Raw genomic sequence first — 19,859 nt, 5'->3', positions numbered from 1 at the left:
GCTTGGGTTAGTGCCCTGAGGTTTTGTGTTGGGAAAAAAAGACCCTCAGATATTCCTATTTATTATGTTAAATAGTAAAGAGTATTGGAATGGTGCAAAACATTCTGATCTTTTAGGATTCAGTCACTAGCAACAAAAGTGTTCACATTTCCCTTTTCTGTCACTTTTCTTGAGATGCTAATACAATGCAGATGATGCAGTTTATCTACAAAAAAGGAGTTTTAAACAAAGCCATAATTATTGGGCAGTATGGAAAATATATGAAGTCTAACTAGTGGTTTCCAGTGCTATGGTAAATCAGGCCTATTTTTTTGTTGAGAACGAAATTTCACTTGTTACAAGATTTCTGAGGAATCAGGGGAGAGGGGGGGGGGGAGGAGAGCAAGAGGAGAGCAGCAGTAGCAAAATGTTTTCATGACAGTTGAAAATGAACTATGTAATACTTTCCTCTGCAATTGGAATAGATTTTGGAAAGTAATAAATTGCTGGTAGCAATTCTTGGTTTAATGACACAATATGTCATGGCATCATTTTGAGTCTAATTTTAGAAGCTCTATCACCTGTCTGTTTCTTCATCAAAACCATGGCAACCACTGATGTGCATAACAAAAAAGTAATAGTACAAGATCCCTTCTGGGATCCACTTTTTTTTTTTTTTTTTATAATTAGCACAACTGCTTTTGATTATATGTGGGGAAAAAATGCACTTGGTCTTTTCCATCTCCACTTTTCACCCTTGAGTGTCAAAATCCACATCCTTCTGTAGCATGTTTATAGTTTAGTTCTACCAAGCAGCTCAGCTTTTCCCAGTGCTGAAGAGATTTTCATCCCATTGTGCTTACTTGTGAATCACTGGTATAAATAAGTAGATAAGGAGACACATCAATGGTCATCAAATCCATTCCTATGGCCCATGACAAGTACAAACGTGCTGTTTTCTTCCTAACAGACACTTTTCCAGCCTATTTTTAAAGACCTCTAGAGACAGACATTTTCTCTAGGCAGTCCCTTCCAGTGTTTGATTCAGGTTTTCAGCAGAGAAATCTTTTAGCAACCCCACCTCTCATTGTTTTTCTTATCTGAAGTTGGGTTTGGTACATAATTGTACAAAATTAATTTTTTTGAGTGTCTCTGTCTGTAACAAAGAGTCAAATTTAAAAAAATGAAAAGAGCAAGACACAGCAAAATGAGGGAAAATAACTCATTAGGGGAGTCTGTCTTCTGTTGTCATCTTTATGGGCCCCTCTTTCCAGAGAGGTAGCATCTCCTGTAAAATATTACGACTCCTCATTCAGATGGGATTCAGTGAGTTATAAAAATGCCTGTCTTGGCTGTGTAGCCCAGGTGATAATCAGAGGAATGAGGTGAACCATCAGGAATGTTTCTTCTTGCTGAAAACAGTTGTTTTGCCCCCAGATTTTTTTTCATCCAATTTTCCCCCTACAGAGAGTGTGTATGTATTAAAATTATTAATGGCAATCTAAAACGTGTCAGATATAAATTATTAAAAAACCCAAGAAACACACCCTGAAAATAGTATAATTTTTTTATATTCTTCTTTGTTATTATTCTGAAAATCTGGCCACTCCTCAAAATCCTCTTTGCCCTGAGCAGGCATTTACACCAAGAGAACAGAAGCACTCTGTTCTCCTGGTTACTGTTACCTAGTATAGCTTTATAACATAACATGACATAATCCAATAAAAAATAATGTTGCTTGTCAAAAGAGTATCAAATAAGATTGCTAAGATCAGGTGTTTGGCACACATTTAAGATTGCTAATATGCACTTAGGAACAGTCTGACTATTTAACAGATGGTATATTTGCTAACTTCAGCCTTTCTGCAGAGATCTATAAATAAATTATCACCTAGTTCCTACATAATTCCTTCCATCCTTTGTCTGTATTTATCTCACTTTGTGAACAACGAGTTCCCTCACACTGCATTCCTTTCAGCTGTGACTTTTAACAGCAGCAACAAAAAAGCAACTTTTCTCCAGCACTGTGCATGTTGTCAAATTACTGTAGGTATAGCTCAGTTCATCAGTTGGATGTGACAATGAGGTCAGGTAGGCTGAGCAAAACGTGCAGGTGAACAAGGGGTTCTTCCCAGGGAAGGGTGGAAGTACCTGGGACTCAGCTCTGTGTGGCAAGAAGCCATCATCTTCAGCTGGGAGCATTTGCAAAGCTAAGCAAGAAAGGTTTGTGCTCAGAGCAAGCAAAACAGGGTGTTTTGGGGGAGCTGAATGAGATGTCAGGGCTTTCTCTGGGGGAACTGGGAATACTGGAGGTGAAGGAGGCTTGCAGCTCCTCACCAGGTATGGAGGGAGGAGGGGGAAGAAGGGATGGGCCAGAGTGTTGCAGCTGATGTAACTCAATCATGTACTGGGATGGAGGGGATTATTCTGATTTATGCCACAAAGGGCATGGTCCTGCAGGTCTTCAGTGTAGGCAGTTGATTAAAATGAAAAGAAGAGGGGAAGAAAAGTGTTGTGGGATGAGGGTGATGTAACTGTGGTGAGCAGAGTTGCCACTGAGGGGAGGGAAGCCAAACCCCATGGGGAGGGGAGGTGTTTACTTGAAGTGATGGGGACAGCTGTAACTGCTATACAGAAATACTATCTGTAAGGACTTGTGGTAACAGGCTAACCAGGGGGTTCAGTAACACAGTATTTTTCCTTTAGTGTTTTAGAGCTCAGCACTGACATAATTGCTGGTTGTGTCATGAATATGCACCTTCTAATTTCATCACCTTTTAAGTATCTATTAAGGGGGCTAAGGTGTGGCTTTCACAACCAAATGCATGAAGGCATGGTCAGTTCTCCTTGGATTACTGAACTGCTTCTTAAGGATGCCTGGTAGGAAAAAAACCCCTCACCACAAGTAGCAACTCATTCATTTCAGCCTCTCAATTACAAGTTTGAGATTCCTTGAGCTGCTCAGGGCTAGGTGTAGCCCTTCCAACCCAGTCCACGTTAAGAACAAGCACAGGACATTTCTGTATTACCAAATGGCAAACAAGAAAAGTAGGCAATCTTAATATATGAAATTGTTACAGACAATTAAAGTCCAATATATCACCTTGCATAATTACTAACAGCTAATCTGAATTAATATAATTTCATGCTTTCCTGAACTTTTGATTTTTTGTAAATGTTTTTAATAACATAATCCCAGATATTACAGTTGTAATTACTTGTCATTGAGATGTGCAATAAGTGTGAAGGCATAAGTAGTAGTAGCACTTTACAAATGAGCTGTGTTCCTGGGGACAAATCAATAAAACTTTTCACATTTCCATGTGGCTGTGTCAAATTGTGATATATCACATCTGTTCCAGTTTCTCCTGTTTCTTTTAATGGCTATGATATATTGGAACATGGTTGGTGTTACTGGATTGATGTATCACAACAGAAATTCTCTTGCAGGGAAACAGGATAAAAATTACAACTCCAGGAGTTTTTTTTAAAAAAAGCTGATGGCTATGATTTGCTCTAAGCATTTGTAACACCTGTGTTATGAGCTGCCAATTAATTACCTTCACTTGTCTGACTCTAATGAATGAGGGGGCTCATTGCTAAGTGTGGATCTGAATTCAGTGCCTGATGTGGAGAAATCAGGTCTGTTATAATTGCAGATAGAAAAACTGGAATTTATGGGATCTTTTCAGTTATCTCATTCTGAGAGGTCACATACTTCAGGGTTTTTTGTTGTCTTTTTCTTTCTTTTCCATACAGGAACTCCCAAACTTTTGTTGGTTTAAAATGTTCTTAGCTCTACAGACTGTTGCCAAAAGTTTGTGGCAGACCACAAATCCATACAAACCACTCCAGAAGACTTACTGCACATCCAGCCATGGCTCTTCCCTCAGGATTGTTTTACTGAATTGCCTTGGAAAGGACACTTGTACCAACCTCTTGCAGCTTGGTTACCTGTAGGGTGTGTTCTGCAGTATCTCTTTTTCCAAATATTTCCCAAAGAAAAATCTAATCTCATTTCCTATAACTTTCTCTGGAAAGTAAACTCTTCTTTAGTTTTTGGAACTGCAGTAAACTTGCAAAACAAACCCTCTGACAGTTCCTTTGTCTTGAGAATAGTGTCAATACATTAATCTTTTCCCTTTACCATCTCATCTCAATTTTTTTAAATGTTCTAATTGATTTTCTATGAATTCAATTCTGAGATTAAGAGTGGTGTTATCTCTAATTAAGGTCTCTGAAAGCTGCTTAGCATTTCCCATTTCCTGATTTTTAAATATTTACTTTTTCCACTAAACACCTCCTGAGCTCTTCTGCTCCTTCCCTGTTTGAAGCACATGTGAGTCTCTGCTTTGTCACTGTTGTAAAATCACAGGGGCTGTGGTGAAGCTGCTTAAGCCAGGATGAGCCTGGGCAATATCTGAGTGTCTCCTTTCACTGGTGAAAAATCAGCTGTAATTCTCACTTTTGTTCTAGCTCCTCTTGAAGGTCACCAGGAGAGCCCTGCTGCTGCTCTGGCCCCCAAGCCCTGCCCTGATGGAGCAGTCTGGCAACCTGAGAGGGAAAAGCACAATCACTGGGTCTTGTCCTTCTCCAAAGCTGCATAATCAACCAAGGACCTTCATCAGTGCTGCTTTATTTAGTTAAATTGCTTTGAGGCTTCTAAGGGGAGAGGAACTGTAATTTACACATTAGGATGCACATGGGCCCCGGGTCTTCAATTCAGCTTAAATGGTATGAATAGCCAATCCAGGCACTAATTTTCAAGGTGGGGAACAATAATTTCTGCCACAGCCTGATTGTCTTTTTCAATTAAAGAGTGAAAATGCCCTTTAGAAAGTAATATCAAGCTTCTCTAGAGGAAAAAATGGAAGGTCACAATTAAATTGAGCAGGGAGAGTGACAGGGGGGGGTGAATCCTTAGCTGCCTTGAGTTTTTATTTTTGTGCACCAAGAAACCAAATGCAAAGAAACATCTGCCATGAAGCTGTAGTGCTGGTCTACATCTGTTTTTTTGTTGTTTTTTTCCCCTTTTATAACATTAGCAGCATAAAATATTAAAGCTGTCTTCTGAACCAAACAGGGGACTCACACCAGGCAGTAAGTGCTGATGCAGCCTTAGGGCTCTTGCTCTGAATCCCATCTGCAGGCCAGAGGCATATTGGAGGATCTGACCCTCTCAAAGGGAGGGGGGACCTAGGAAATATATTTTTAATATTTTATATTCTCCAACAGTTTTCTCCCTTGTCACAGCAGAGTTCATTTGTCACCTGTCATCACAGAACCCGTCACTTTGCCGTCTGCATCAGTTTTCTCCAGATTGGAGTGCTCTTAAAACCAGATTTTTTTTTTTTTTCTCCTGGGCTAGATTTATCCCTGCCAGAGCTACTCCAGCTTGGATGACTTACACCAGAGATGGCCCTGGCCTCCTGTGTCAAACTGCCTCTTGGCAGGGCTGTGAAGTCCTATCCCAAACTGATTTCTCTCATTTATATCTGCCCAGAGAGCTGGCTTCCCAGGGTGTGATGTGTTGGGAATTTGCCTCTTCTCTGGGACATTGATTTTGTCAGCAGCATGGAGCATCCTCCATGTTCTGCAGGGAATTTCTGTGTCCTGCTGGGCACCTCCTGTTGAACACCCCACAGTCCCACTTCAGGCTATTAATTTCTTTTTAGAAAGCTTCTACCAGCAATATAATAATCTGTGTATTATTAATCCATGCATTTAAAAATTGGCAAGGAAGGGAGGGCACTCATGCACCCCTCAAAGTGTGCAGCAAGTGTGTTCATGCATATTTCATCCCTTTCCAAAATTCCTGCCCAGCCCTTTGGAGATCTTGATCCAGCACAGAATTACTTCTTAAAGAACTTTGGGCTATGCCCAGACACCACTCTTTTATCTTGCTCATTCTTCTGCAAAGCCAGCAAAGATTTCCTTCCAATGGGATTTTCAAGATTTACCTGAGTGATGGATGTGAAGGATTTTTGAATGGGAATCTTCTAAGAGGGATTTTGGGTGGGTTGTATGTTGTTAGTTGTTCTTTCAGTAGCACTTAGAAAGGAAGATTTATAGTTTGGTAAGTTCCCTGTGCAAGGTGGGGAAAAACTATGCCTGTGGCCTTATTCCTTCTCTCTGTGGAAAGTTCTACTGACACAGACTCTTCCTCCTTTTTGAACACCAGCTACAGAATTAGAGAAGTTTACCTTGTACTTTAAAAGCTTTGTGTTGGACTGAATCAACCTTCACTGTAAAATAAACAATTAAGTTCATTATTTAAAAGCCAGTCATTTATTCCAAAAAACTTAATTCAGGTTTGCTTTTTCCCTTGCAGGCCTCCACGTGTAACTTTTTTTGGTCATAGCAAAGAATGAAGTTGCTCATGTGCACTTTATGGATATTTCATTCTGTAATTTATTGGATGCTATGTCATATTGTCTGCAGTGAAAGCAGAGCAGATAAAAAGAATATCACCCAGGCTGCAAATATAGGTTGGTTTTATCCTTAAAAAATATTAAAGTTTATCAATCAGAATCTAGTAGCTCTGGAACCTGTAGATGCTTTGTAAGCTACCATATCTCAGTCACATATATTGCTTTTCCAATACAGCTTGTAATGGGCTGATTTAGAATAAAGAGCTTCATAGGAACTATAATAGTAAGTAATATATAACTAAAAGATAATCTTCAGATATTTATGCATTCTTTATTAATACTTTATCTGACCAGCTCCCTGCCTGCATGGCTTCTTACAGCATCTCTGTAATGTATGCCTCCATTTCAGAGATAAAAAATTGCTGTACAAGAGGAGCAAAATTTGCCTCCTTTTTGAATAAAAGTTTAAGCAACTAAGCTAATGGAATAAACCAGCTTTAACGAAGTGTCCTGGTACAGCAGAGCCTTGAACACAGTGGTTAGATACTCTGAGAGAGATGTTTAAAATCACTTGAGGGAGAAAAAATAAATGCATCTTGGGTTTCTTATGCTGCTTTGTTTGCTGCAACATCAAATAAAGGAGGAATGGTGCTTCATCAGCTCCAGATCATGGGTTTAACAAGAGAGAGGAGATCATGACTGCACTTGGTATCCTTGGACATTAGATGGACTCAGACCTTTAGGGAATGATGGAGAAAGGAAAACCCTTTTGTTATGTAGACATACCCATATCTTCTGGCTTTCAGCTTTCAAGCTGTCCTCTCTGTCTTAGGGAATGTCTGAGTATTTCCATAATCTATTCTTGTAGTTCCTGAGCTTTAAAACAGAAATGTTGTTATCACCCTGCCTTGTCCTGTCAGCCAGAGGGTGCAGCCCTTGGAGGCTTCCTGCTTCATTGCTGCTGAAGGGAGCCTGATGGCTCCTGCTTGGTTGTGCACTCCTTGCCTGGGTGTGCACAGACTCCTGCCAAGAAATAAATACTGGGAAGCACAACAGAGATACAGAAGGATGAGCTGAAGGTAGTGAGGTCTTGCAGCATTTTGGATGTTTGGGCTGTTCCCTGCAAATACTCTGCTCAAGGTAGCCTGGAAGGAAACACAGTGGCCCCAGCAGTGTATGGACCCCTTACAGCAACACACATCAAGTTCTCACCATGTCTTTCCTAATTTTGTGTGGAAGTATTGTGAAGAAATGTAAAAAAAAAAAAAAAAAAAAAAAAATTCTTGAACCTGCTGGGTCTGCTCCATGGAGAGTGTCCATTAAGCAGAGACCTTGATGTAGGCTCCCACCATGGGGAGCTGCTGCAGAGTGTTGGAGCATTGGCACAAGGTGTCCATAGCAATCAGAGCTGATAAATGAAAGTTCAGTTTCTTTTTACTCCAGGCAGAGTTTTGACAAACTTGGGCTTTATTCCCAAGTAATAACCTGAATTCTTGATACATTTCTTTAACTCATTCTATTCAGAAGTTTGCTCTGAAAGGTAGGAACTGCTGCTGTAGCTATAATGGGTTCTTTAACTGTGGTTACAAGTCCAAAAGTCCAATTTTGAGCTTGAAGACTCTTTAGTTATGTCAGGGGGGGTGACAGGGATGTTTCCATCCTCCAGACAGCAGGATCAGTCTGCAAGGGAACGGTGCCACTGCACGTTGCATTTTTTTTCTCACCTGCTGATGGGAAGCAGCAGATGGTGAGGTGTTGCCACAGTTGTCAGAGTGGCTGAGCAGAGGCTTTCAAGGACACTGGTGTAGATCTGATTCTCCACAGACCTCCAAGAGGAGATAGGTTTCTCCATTATACATAAGGAAGCTCTTTTAAAACAGGGAGCTAGGCTGGATGTGTTTGTAGGTTATAAATGATAAAAAGAGAGGCAAGCTATGACTTCACCTGAAATGTCCCTGCTTTTCAGGTGAATGTAGTAAATGTAGGAATAACTAAAGGGATGGATCTTTGACCTGCTTCTACCTCTGGAAAGCTGAGCTCTTCCCCCTCTTTCCTCTTCAGTTATCAGCTGCCCACCTCTGAGTGCCTAATGAGGGCTAAATTGAGAAACATATGACTCCTTTTGAAAAAAAAAAGAAAAAAAAAGAGTTGCAGTGTTCATTCTTTCAATGCAGTCTGCTAGACAGGCTGATCAGTATGCCAGCCCTTGTGTGCTGTGATGAATTAACAATCAGTTAAAAGACCCAGAGAGCTTTACTCAAGGTGGTAGTTACAACAGCTAGCACAACTTTTAATCAAATACAATTGTTACAGGGGGATTTCTGGACACACACAGGACCACAGTCCAAGCAGTCCAGAAGCCCATGTGCCATTTAGCCTAAAATTCATGCACGTCCAGCCTTTGTGAATTCAGACTATCTGATCTGGGTGTATTGATTTTCCCATTTTCTGTCTCAAAGCATATACCCCAAGTAAAAAGGGTTATGACAATTTGAGGCAGGCTGGATTGCTTTGTGATGTTTGTGTAATTTGTGTGCAGTCAGAGGTAAATAACATGCTGAAGTAATCAAATGAAAAGTGGGCTTTCATGCTAGCTGAGCATCTCCCAGACACTCACTCTGCCAGGGCTTTGCAAGTGCTCAGCCTGTCATGATCCAGCAAAGACTAAACAGATGTAATTGCTTTTAATGTGTTACCCCTGAAACAGTTAAATGCCAAGGAGGGACTATTACTTTATAAGGAATTATTGCCTCTAATTTGTTATTTCAGCAAAACTGTGCTGTGTTTTCTTCTCTCTATCTGACAAAACTCACGTGAGAGCACTTGGGAGCTGCAGATTTTATTCCAAGTGCTCCAGCACTATCACTCTGCTCCATGCTGCTCTGAGCACCAAGCTCCTCACTGCCCAAGTGGAGGTGGTATGGGTGTATGTAGTGAAATGCTACTGAGAGTAAGCACCAAGCAAAAACCCTTCTATGATTTTCTCTTTGAAAAATGGCTTTGAGACCCCTTTGAGAATACTGTTGCAGCCCAAAATGCTAAAATCCTTCCTTGGTCTGTAAGATGGGGGGCAAACAAATCCATGGTCGAATGTCCTCACTGTGTGCCCTTCTCTGTGCTTCAGGACAAAAATGACCAATCCTATTCATCAATTTAAATTGTTGCTATTTTTTCCTCAAAATTCGTAATTAATAACAGGGCTCTTAGATCTGAGAAAGCTGCAATCACCAGGTGTCTGTCACCAATGGTGGAACAATCTGACTGAGAATCTCATTTCAAATCCCCAGACAAAAAGATGTTTTCTGTTAGTACTGAATTTGCTGGGTTTTACACCCTGAGTAGTTATGAATTAGGTTCACTTAGAATAAAGATTCTTTTTCATGCTGAAGAACTTTGTTTTTCTAGTTTGTTTAGCTGCATTTCATGTTTCTCCTACATATCCTCCTAATGTCTCCTTTATAGACATGTATGAACACTAAAAGGATTAGTAACAGACCTGGACAGACTGTTTTACTGCAGATAGTTCTGGGGATGTCCCTCAAGACCAGTTGTTTATGTACAGTTACTTTTACTCAAAACTGATGAAATAATTAAAACAAATTCCCTTGTGCCTGGAATAGAGTTCTGGCTGAAGCCATATTGAAGAAGTTCTCCATATCAGATTTTTTTCCTTCACTTTTTAAAGGCACAAAATGCAATTTAGTTGCTCTTCATTAATAAAAATAGATTTTTGCAGAGCACCTCATTGAGATACATATGAAGGTATTGTGGCAGCACAGAAGGAACTCCAGTTTTATTGACCAAAAAACTTCTTCAAAGTTGGGTTTTTGGTTTTTTTGTGAGTTTTGAACCTGACTGTGATCCTCCTCTCCCTGGCTCAGGAGCTGCTGTGTTTGTGCTGTCCCTGGGAGGTGGCTGTGCTGGTGGCAGATCTGGACCAGCAGCATCATCAGAGGTGTCTCCTCTGCTCTGCACACAGCAAAACCTGTGGCACCTGGGAGGCTTCTGCACGAGCATCTTCAGTTGGGTTTGGGAACAGAGTTTTGTAAAAACTGAAGGAAAACCTTCTGTGTCCCCTTCATCTCTTCCTTCAAGCTGAGCACCTGGTGTAGTCAGCAAAGATGAGCTCCCCACGGAGTTGTCTCTGACCTTCCCTTTGTGCAGAGCTGAAGCATGACCTGGGCTGGATGTCAGTGCTGAATTTAGAGCTGGGCAGAGGGGAAAGCACCACATGGGGCTGGGATTGGGGAGCAGAGCTCAAGGCTCAAACCTGCACGAGGACCCCTGCTCCTGGGGTGGGCTCTGGCTGCACAAGCTGACCCTGCTGCTTTTTAACCAGGCTGAAGATCCAGACCAACAGCTGCAGCTCTCACAGAACACACATTAGCTTTTCAAAAAGTGCTGTGAGAGAGGCAGAGGATTTATTGGAAGCTTTCTGCTATCTTCATGACAAAACAAACTTCCAGTGGGAAGTAGGAGCAGCAGAGGATTCCCATCCTGTGTACCCAGTGCTGTGTGGATGTGCTCTTACTCTGCTCTCTCTGTTACTGCCTCATTTTCAGCCTGTACCTTTAATAATCTAAGCCACTTCCTTCTGAACAATACTTCTCCCACAGCTTTCATTTGACAGCTCTGTTTTTAATAGAGGATAAGCATGGGACTCCAGCTGAATCTGAAGGCATATTTCTAATCTCATCCTGCATTTATTTTGCTACTTGGGGAGCTCACTATCTGCAACAGAGGAAAAAATATTTTTCATATATGAAGTTGAGTTGTAAAATAGGTTTCCAGAGGTATCATTAATTGAGACTCAGAGTTGGTTACCTTGTATTAAAAATATTTATAAAGCCTCTTACTTAGAGAATAGTCCTGATTCAATTATTTATCTCACTGATTGAAATAATATGCCAGGCAGTCCAGTTCAGGGAGGAGCCCCATTTTGTTAGGTATTGAATGAAAATGTCACAATATCAACATGCTTGCCTGCCTGGGTTCTAAGCTGCATCCTGAAGTATTAGTTGAAACAAAAGAAGTAAATTGGATGGCAACAGGAAAATAAGAAATAAGAAAATGTTAACTGTGAAATAACTGTTTCAGGGTAATTTGTTCCACAATTCTCATCAGGTCATTATAGCATTTTCCATCTACTGTGGTTTTTGTTCTATTGTAAGACAAGTGAAAACTCATATTTTCACAGTGATGCTGCTTAGTTGAAGCATTTTCCTGTATGTTTGTGTTTGCTGATGTCAGTGACAACCTACAATTTGTCTGTCCTCTCTCTTTTATGTGGGAAAGGATGTAAATGTCTCTCACTGCTAAAGAAAAAGCAGTGTGCTTGCTGCATATGAGATCTGTCTGCCATTAGCTGCTTGCTGTTAAGAGAATTAAAGCAGGATGGGAGTTGTGGGTTGGTCTGCTGTGGGCAAATGAGACCTGATTTTGTTGTGACCTGCTGCCCACAGGAACTTGGGGAAGTGTCCTGAGGGGGTTATGAAGCTTGAGTAAAGGATCTGCTTCATATTTATCCTATTTTGATCATCATGTGTTGGCATCAGATGAGCTGTTTGGGAGTTCAGTGCTTCAGAGGGAACACTTCCCCAGCACTGAGTATTGAAGAAGTGGTTTTTAGCAGCTGGAAATATTTTAACCAATGGACAGGGCCCGTTTTCTTGGAAAAAAAAAAAAAAAGTCCTCTAGCTCTTAAGTGGCATCAGCTGTATGGCACTGCCCAGAAATCCCATGTGAGTTCTTTGGGGTTTGTGTGTCTGAGTGCAGGCTTCTGCCCTGCATCAGGAGGGAGAATGGGCAGGGGGCTCTGCAGGGCCACCTGCCTCTGCTGGGGGGTGCACACCCTGGTTTATATCTTTAGTAAACTCAGTTTCATCAAGAAAACTGCATTGTAGTGAATCCTTTCTCTTCCCTATCAGGATGAACTTCCAAGAGAGCACATTTCCAACAAGAGCTTCAAGAGGAGACACTTCTCAGCCAACCAGCATCTTTCATCCCCCTGAGGACCATCAGGATGCAGAGAGAAGCTTGGACCAGCATCCTGAGAAAGGACTTCTCTTTCTCCCTTACTGGTGAGGCTTTCCTCATAAACTTCCTTTCCTTTATCCCACTCTTTCAGCTTTCTCCACACCCTTCCCCTTGCAAAGTTAAGACAGCTTTCCAGAGCTGAATTTGATCTTCCTCGTGGTTATGAAATGGTGTCAGGTAAAAGGGAACATAGAAAACCCTAGGAAGGCAGTGCAGTTAATACTGTGCAAAGCAACCCTGGCCAGGAGAGCTGTGCACAGCCAAGCTGCTGTGATTCCCTTTGTGCTGGGAGAGCACTGACTGGGAAACCTAAATGCTTCCAGGGATTTAAATCAGGGCTACAATTTTCCCTAAAAAGATGAAATACTGTGATTCACTGAGCAACCAGCCTTCCTTCTTTCAAATGTATTCCTGTTTCCCCTTTTCTCCCCCTGCCCCCCTTTTTTCTGTCCCTTTTTTTTTTTTATTATTTTTTTTTTTTATTATTATTATTTTTATATCCTCTGTGTGCCTTTGAGGGTATTGCTTTTCTCCAGGTCTTTTCCCAACTCCATTTCTCACCTATCCTGGCTCCTTGGGGATTTACAGATTGCATAGACAGTTTTGAGGTGGCCATCATTCTTGTTTCTTTCTAAAATGGGATTCATTCTTTCACTTAAAATTTTTCATCTCCAGGCCTGGGAATCATTTCCCTTGCAGGAAGGCTGCTTGCAGAGAGGTTTCCAAAAAAACCAGGAAAATAATGAATCAAAGTTTTTGTTTCTATTTGACAAGCTCTTGGGAATCAAAAGCTCTTTGAGAAATTAAGGGTAAAACATTATTAAATGAGGTACTAGTGATACAGTGTTTGATCAGCTCCACTGAAAGAGAGGCTGTGAACCATCCTGACCTCTGATGTCTCCTTTGTATAACCCCTGTGACACATGATTTGCTATGAGAAATAGAACAAGGTTAATAATTAATACCTTTGCTGGTGTCTGAAATAGCAATACAAGGTTGGCTTTAGACACATGTTTTATTAATGAGGTTTGAAAACAATTGCTGTCCCCCAGCAACAGACAGCTCAGACCTTTATAGTGAAGAAAAAAGAATAGAGTAATATCTGAGGGTTTTTTTGCTGCTGTTTCCCCCCCCCCCCCAGGGCATGAATGGTACTGGGTCACCACACCTAAACATTGTGAAAAAGATCATGAAGTTGAGAAGAAGTGAAATGGGGAGCAAGCCTAAAATAAAATTTAAATCCTCTCAAGGCAGCTTACGTGCTCTTCCCCATCACACTGAAATACAAAACTTTTCAGAGCATTGCTCATTATTTTGCACACTGGGTAAGGAAAAAGTGTTTCTTACTCTGTTTATGTGAGAAAATGTCAGTGTGGCAATTAGGGATCCACTGTTTTTTTGTTGAATTAGGCTTCATTAGGCTATAGGAAATAGCCCAACTTTTGGCAACATTCCCCATCCTCAATTGTAACTACTTGTAATATAGAAAAGACAGCATTGTCCTAAAAAGTGAAAACACTTTATTAACTGGAAATAATTGCACTCATCTTTCTTGACCTTTCAGTTTTCTCAAAGTTATTCTTGTTTCTGAGGGCTAGCAGCCATCAGATGTCTGGTTTTGCTATTAATATTTACTAGGAACAATGGTTTGAAGAATAAGCACTGCTGAAATAAACCAAACCTTCTGAGAAGAATCACTGATGATATTTTATATTATATTATCCAATAAATTGCAATTCATGTACAGAATTAATCACAAAATAATGCTCTAATAAATACGAACTTCCCAACTTACATGCAAATTGAAGCTTTGCCTTCCTGCTCAGAATTGTTCCAAATGAATTTGTGGCCAAACACTGGTATGTTCCAATATCCTGTTTTTTATGTGGGTTATTGATTGCCAAGCTGCCTCCAACCAACCTGTAGTGATAACTCATGGTAAGATCAATATCTCTGCCATTTTGCTTCCACCTTTGAGGGGAAAAAAATCAAATTATGCTTATAATTTACAGAGCCTATTCATATTTATCTTAAATAGTGTGCTGTAGCATAGCTGTAATGATAAAAATGAAGTTAAATATCACAAAATTATATCATTTTTCACACAAGACTGCTTCTTATATTAATCTTAATGATATCAATAATTCTGTTCTTTGAAAAATCTTTACTGCTTTTATGCTAGTCACCAGTATTCATCCAAGTGTCCAAAAATATTAATTATTTAGCTTACTCATACAACCCAAGTTATCCCTCCAGCTGGGAGCATGGTGTACACTTTGACTGCAGCCACCTTGGTTTTTATAATATAATTGGTACCTCATGTCACAAATTTGGTTACAAAAAGGATTTGGAGATATAAATCAGGAAGGATTACACTTCAGAGAACAGAGAAAAGCAGACAGAGAAGGCTTCAAACCTTTCAAGTGGGCACTTTTTTTAAAAGATGAGGAATAGTTGATTAAAATAAGGTATCAGTTGAATTCTGTGAACGAATTCAGGTAACATTAAATCATTTATTTGAGTCTGCCAGTCATTGCCTTTCATTAATGCATCAACATTAGGAAATTTAGAGCCAGCAGTGGGGAATCAGTAATTCTTCCTACCAGCTGCAGTTGATTTTTGGCTTTCCATACCTCTGATCTCTTCCTTTGCTATCTTTTGTTTTAGTTGGCCTAGGCTTTTGCTGGTGTTTGAGGGTATTTTTGTTATTTTACCCAAAGTTGGACAGAATCTTAGCCCACCCACGAGCTTTTTCTACCAAGAGTCTGCATCAGTGTTAGGATTTTGCCATATTTCAGGATTTACATACAGTACATGCTGTCTAAACCTTTCAGTTTTCTAATATAGGATATTCTTGTATTTAGTTTGCCAGTTCCCTTTAATTTCAGAATCAATCACTGAAATAACTGCTGTCATCATTACATGGCTCCCAATTAAGCTCTGTAATTGTTTTTCAAAACAAATGCAAAGTTGTTGGCTTAGTTGCTGCAAATGAATTCTTCACAGTATCCCCATAATCATTCTAATCACCATGGTACAATGATTATTAAACTTTGCATATAGATCGGGGGTTCATCTCCTGGTGTGGGCTTTCTCCTAATTAATATGTTTACATCACTGAAGGAAGCAAATTAATGAATTCGTGTGATAGACTATGATTTAATGACTTTATGTATTCTGCAGTATACTGCCTAATACACAGGAATATTTTAAGAATTATTTTTAAAACACAGAGACCACCTACATATTTTGTCAAACTTCTGCACGCAGCCATGGGAAGATGCTTTTCATCACTTCTAGGAAATGCATCCTGGACCAATTGTTTCAGAATCTAAGCTTTTAAAAAAATATGCTGCATTCTGGTGTTGAATTAATAAGTTCCTTGGAATGTAAGACTTCTCAAATCCTACTGATAAGTCCAAACTTACAGAAAAGAAACTGTGTGTTTTATGAGTTCAAAGAAAAAAATACTGTGTTCCGTTCGCTTCAGAATCCAACTTTTTTTTAGAATCTAGCACCAGGTATAGAATGTTCCAAATAAATTCTTCATCAAGGTAAAAACTTTCAGCATATATATATGTGGGTCCTCTCTCCCTTACCACAGAATCCCAGACTGGCTTGGGCTGGAAGAACCTCAAAGCTCATTTAGTTCCAACCCCCTGCCATGGTCAGGGACACCTCCCACAGCCCAGGGTGCTCCCAGCCCCATCCAACCTTCACCACTGCCAGGGATGGGGCAGCCACAGCTTCTGGGGGCAACCTGGGCAATCAGGGGCTCAGTAGCATCACAGCAAGGAATTTCCTCCTAATGTCTGATCTAAATCTCCCCTCTTCTAATTTTAAGCCATTACCCACTGTCCTACCCAGTGTCCTTCCCCAGCTTTCTTGTTGACCCCTTCCCATCTTGATTTAAAGATCTCAAGCCAGGGGTTGTCTATTGTTTCTTGTCTCAGATTGTTGCCAATTTGTCCTAAAATTCTAATACACCACTATTCTTCCAAGCCCTTGGGTTATGTTAAATCTTTGGTGCTGGCACTAGTTTGAACTTCCTTCTGAAGTACACTGCAGGGAAGTCACTGGTGTGAGGATCAGCTTGTAATATATGATGACTTCCTCTTGTTTATACTGCTTAATCAATACTTGTGACTCACTGCTCAAATAGTCTTCCTCTCTGAGCAAATAAAATGTGAAGGAGTAGAATTTATTAATGAACATGAGTATTTGATCATGTGTAGTTACAGAGCAACTCCAAATTATACAACGTGTTTTCAGGGTACTGTCTTATAAAAGAATTGTGGAAAAAATAATATGGATTTCTAGAATGTTTTCACACTGAAAAAACAGAGTGATCTAAATAAAAATCTTTGAAGAAGACAAACACATAAAACATAAATGGTGAAATATTAGAGATTTTTGAAGAATACAAATATTCTTAGGACTTACTGGAGACATGTCAGGAGGTTTCATTGTGCACAAGCAACTGTTAAACTTTTTTAAGGTTTCTCTGCTGTTTAGGCTTCCCTTATCCCCTCTGAGTAGAATTTATTCTGGGCTATGTATTTACTGGTACCACTCTCCTGACACCTCTCCCTGCACCCTGAGTCATAGGGTATGGAAAAATTTAACTTTTGACACAAGATTATGATTTGTGAGAAGTGGATAATTAACCAGGAAGTTTCACAGAATCACATCCATAAGGGTACCATACAGTGCTATGTAATGTCTCAGTAGCTCTAATTGAATGTGTTCCATTTTTATGAAAAATGATCTGCAAAAGACTATTTTCCTATAGAAACTATTTAGAAAAAGGAAGATGAAAAGTGACTTCTTTTGGGGAATGAATTGTGAAGGTGTATGCATTCCAGTGAAACTACCAGTGTGTGAATGTTGATGCAATTAAGGAATTAGTAAAAGATTCCACTTAAGCAAAGTGCATTTATCTTTGATAAATTCATGAGATATTTCAATTATCTTTTACTTGCTTTAAAAAAAAATACTTTTAGGACAATCAGAATTTCCTGGAATGCTTTCTCCACCTCTACAAATAAAAATGTCAATGCATTACAAAGCATGTATGACTGTGTTATGATTTTGTGCCAAAGCTGTTATAAATAGAAGCTCTTACTTGTAGATACCTTTCCCTAATTCAGATGATTTTCTATCTGGATAGATGCATACATAATTCCACGAATTATCTTTTCAGTCTGCTGCTGTTATAAAAATAGATATTTTTTAAGTCTTTCTTGTATTGTATGTTTCTTATATTATTAGCATTCAGATGGAAATGTCCTGCCAAGTCATCTGAGACTTGCCTGTAATTGCAAAAAAAACCTTACAAACCCCCCTGGTATACAGGATTGCCACAGAGGCAGAAAATAGCAAGTTTAAAAACTATTGACTGTGGACAAGCCAACAGAGGTTGAAAGCATTTCTAATTCTACCCCACTTTTGCAGCAGAATCTGAAATGAGTCAGGGGACAGCATTTTTGTGAACAAGTACACTACAGCAGGGTTGTCATTTGCTTTTCAAGGGTATGAACAAGAGAAATATGTTGCAGGGGTTACTGGGAATCATTCCACAATTTTATGCAATGATTATAAACACATTTTATGTCATTTGCAATCATCGAAGACTTTGTGCTTCTGTTCCCCTCAATTTATTTGTCTGTTACAGTTATCTTCTGTGGTACTTTGATTTGGATTGAATTTGAATCTCTTTATCTTGCTTTACTGCCTCACTTTAAGTTATGCTGAAATATTCAGATAGTTTTATAATGAACAGTGCTTATGCTGTCCTTGAATTTGTTATTTATTTGTGAGAGTCACAGCTCACTGTGAAGATTACTGGGGGGGAAAACAAACTCCTCAGTTTCAAACTTGTATGAAAATGCTACAATAGGTGAGTACACTGGATGCAGGATGTAAGTTCAGAAAAAGTGTGATGGCTTAGAGCTAAGCACCTGAGACCAAAGAGGAAATGTCAAAACACTTGCTTGGCAAGCTCCAGGTGACTCCTTTCTGATTTAGTTTGGTTTTTTTTCAGTGTGGAGGAAGTCTGACTGTTCTAGGCTGAATTACTTAATGGAAGGAGACTGCAGAACTGTGCTTGCTCCTGGATAGACATCAAGCAGAAAAAAAGAGATAAAATTCATTATTTCAGTTAGTGTATGATTATCCCTCAATCAACTATAACAGAAATGCTTAAGTGTAGACAAATTATGTGTATTTTGAAAGGTTATGTTTATTTACTGCCAACATCACACAGGAAAACAGTTGAAATAGTTCCCCTCATTATAAAGAATTTTGTATTTAAAAAAGGCAGAATAGTTAAAATGGTATTTATCAAGATACAGATTTCCTAACACATGCTGATTTTAGAGATATTTCCATCCTTATTTGTGTTTCCATTGTAATTAGATCTGTGTTCTCTGCACTTCCAACAGTGTCCAACAGGAAATCAGTCTCTGATTTTTTATCCCTTATCTCATAGCCTGCCTCAGTTCTGTACCTTTCTTGCATTGTGCTTGTTGGACACACAGGCTTTTGAGACAAAGTTTGAAAAAGTTATTGCTATCTTTGAGTCTATAAAATACATAAATACATAATAAAACTTTTAGGAAACTTTTCTTTAAAGAGAATGTATGAATCAGCATGTTTGTTTGTTTATTTATGTAAAAGGGGCTAAATACAAAACTATCCTGTAAATAACTTCATTCCTTTTTGCAGTGAATCTGTATTTCTGAATTAAAGAAAAACCTTCCGGTGATACTTGCAGTTCTTTTCCATCACTCAGCAAAGAATGTGATGAAAATTTCATACTGTGCTTAATTTATCTACAATTTTTGGAACTTTAAATATATGAGCTCAATCCTACTGTGATAAAACTGGCATCAGCTCTAAGTGAAATCACAGAAAAGTTCTGAAGACTCCCCAGACCTTTCAAGTGATGGTGATAAACTCCCAAGTTGTAATGGCAGCAGTGAGAACTTCAGGTTGACCTAGGGGGGTCAGGATCTATCTCCAGATGTTGATCTGGACTTAATGGACTGACCAAGGCTTTGCAAAACATCCTTACAGTGCAAAGAGAAAATATGAATATCAGGTACCTGCTGGGAGGACACTTCATAGCTCTCCTACCTAACAAAACCTGCTGCCTGCTCTTTGGGCATGTCAGGAGCCCAGAGCTGGGATTAAAGAGTCAGGAATGTCTACAGGTCTCAGAAGAAGCTGCCTGTGTTAGATGGTGAGGCAGAAGGATGGAGGAACTGGATAGACTTGAAATTCATGGCATGAACCAGAGATGTTCATGTTAAAAACAGGAATAACAAATGGGTGAGGATTTCTAATTCTTAGGAAGAGAAGTTAGGCTGTGAAAAGGAGATAAAGTGTTCCTTTTCTGGCACAGTATTTGCAAACAAATTAATACATGAAGTACAAAAGCCAAGTCAATAACTAATAGTGGTACTTTACAGA

The 19,859-nt window shown here is 39.5% G+C and overlaps 1 protein-coding gene across 1 annotated transcript in view; it reads right to left on the bottom strand.

The window, feature by feature from the left end:
- Window positions 1–14,338, bottom strand: part of CNTN6 (contactin 6) — a 75,353-nt gene extending 61,015 nt beyond the window's left edge. The window contains 1 exon segment of the mRNA XM_071756333.1: window positions 14,182–14,338. Within this exon segment, the coding sequence (XP_071612434.1) occupies window positions 14,182–14,323 (142 nt within the window). The 5' untranslated portion in view covers window positions 14,324–14,338.
- Between the last annotated feature and the right edge of the window lie 5,521 nt (window positions 14,339–19,859).

Source organism: Heliangelus exortis, chromosome 12 (assembly GCF_036169615.1).
Source record: "Heliangelus exortis chromosome 12, bHelExo1.hap1, whole genome shotgun sequence".
Taxonomy (NCBI): Eukaryota; Metazoa; Chordata; class Aves; order Apodiformes; family Trochilidae; genus Heliangelus; species Heliangelus exortis.
The sequence above is the reverse complement of the archived record's forward strand: the minus strand, read 5'-3'. Positions and strand labels throughout refer to the sequence as shown.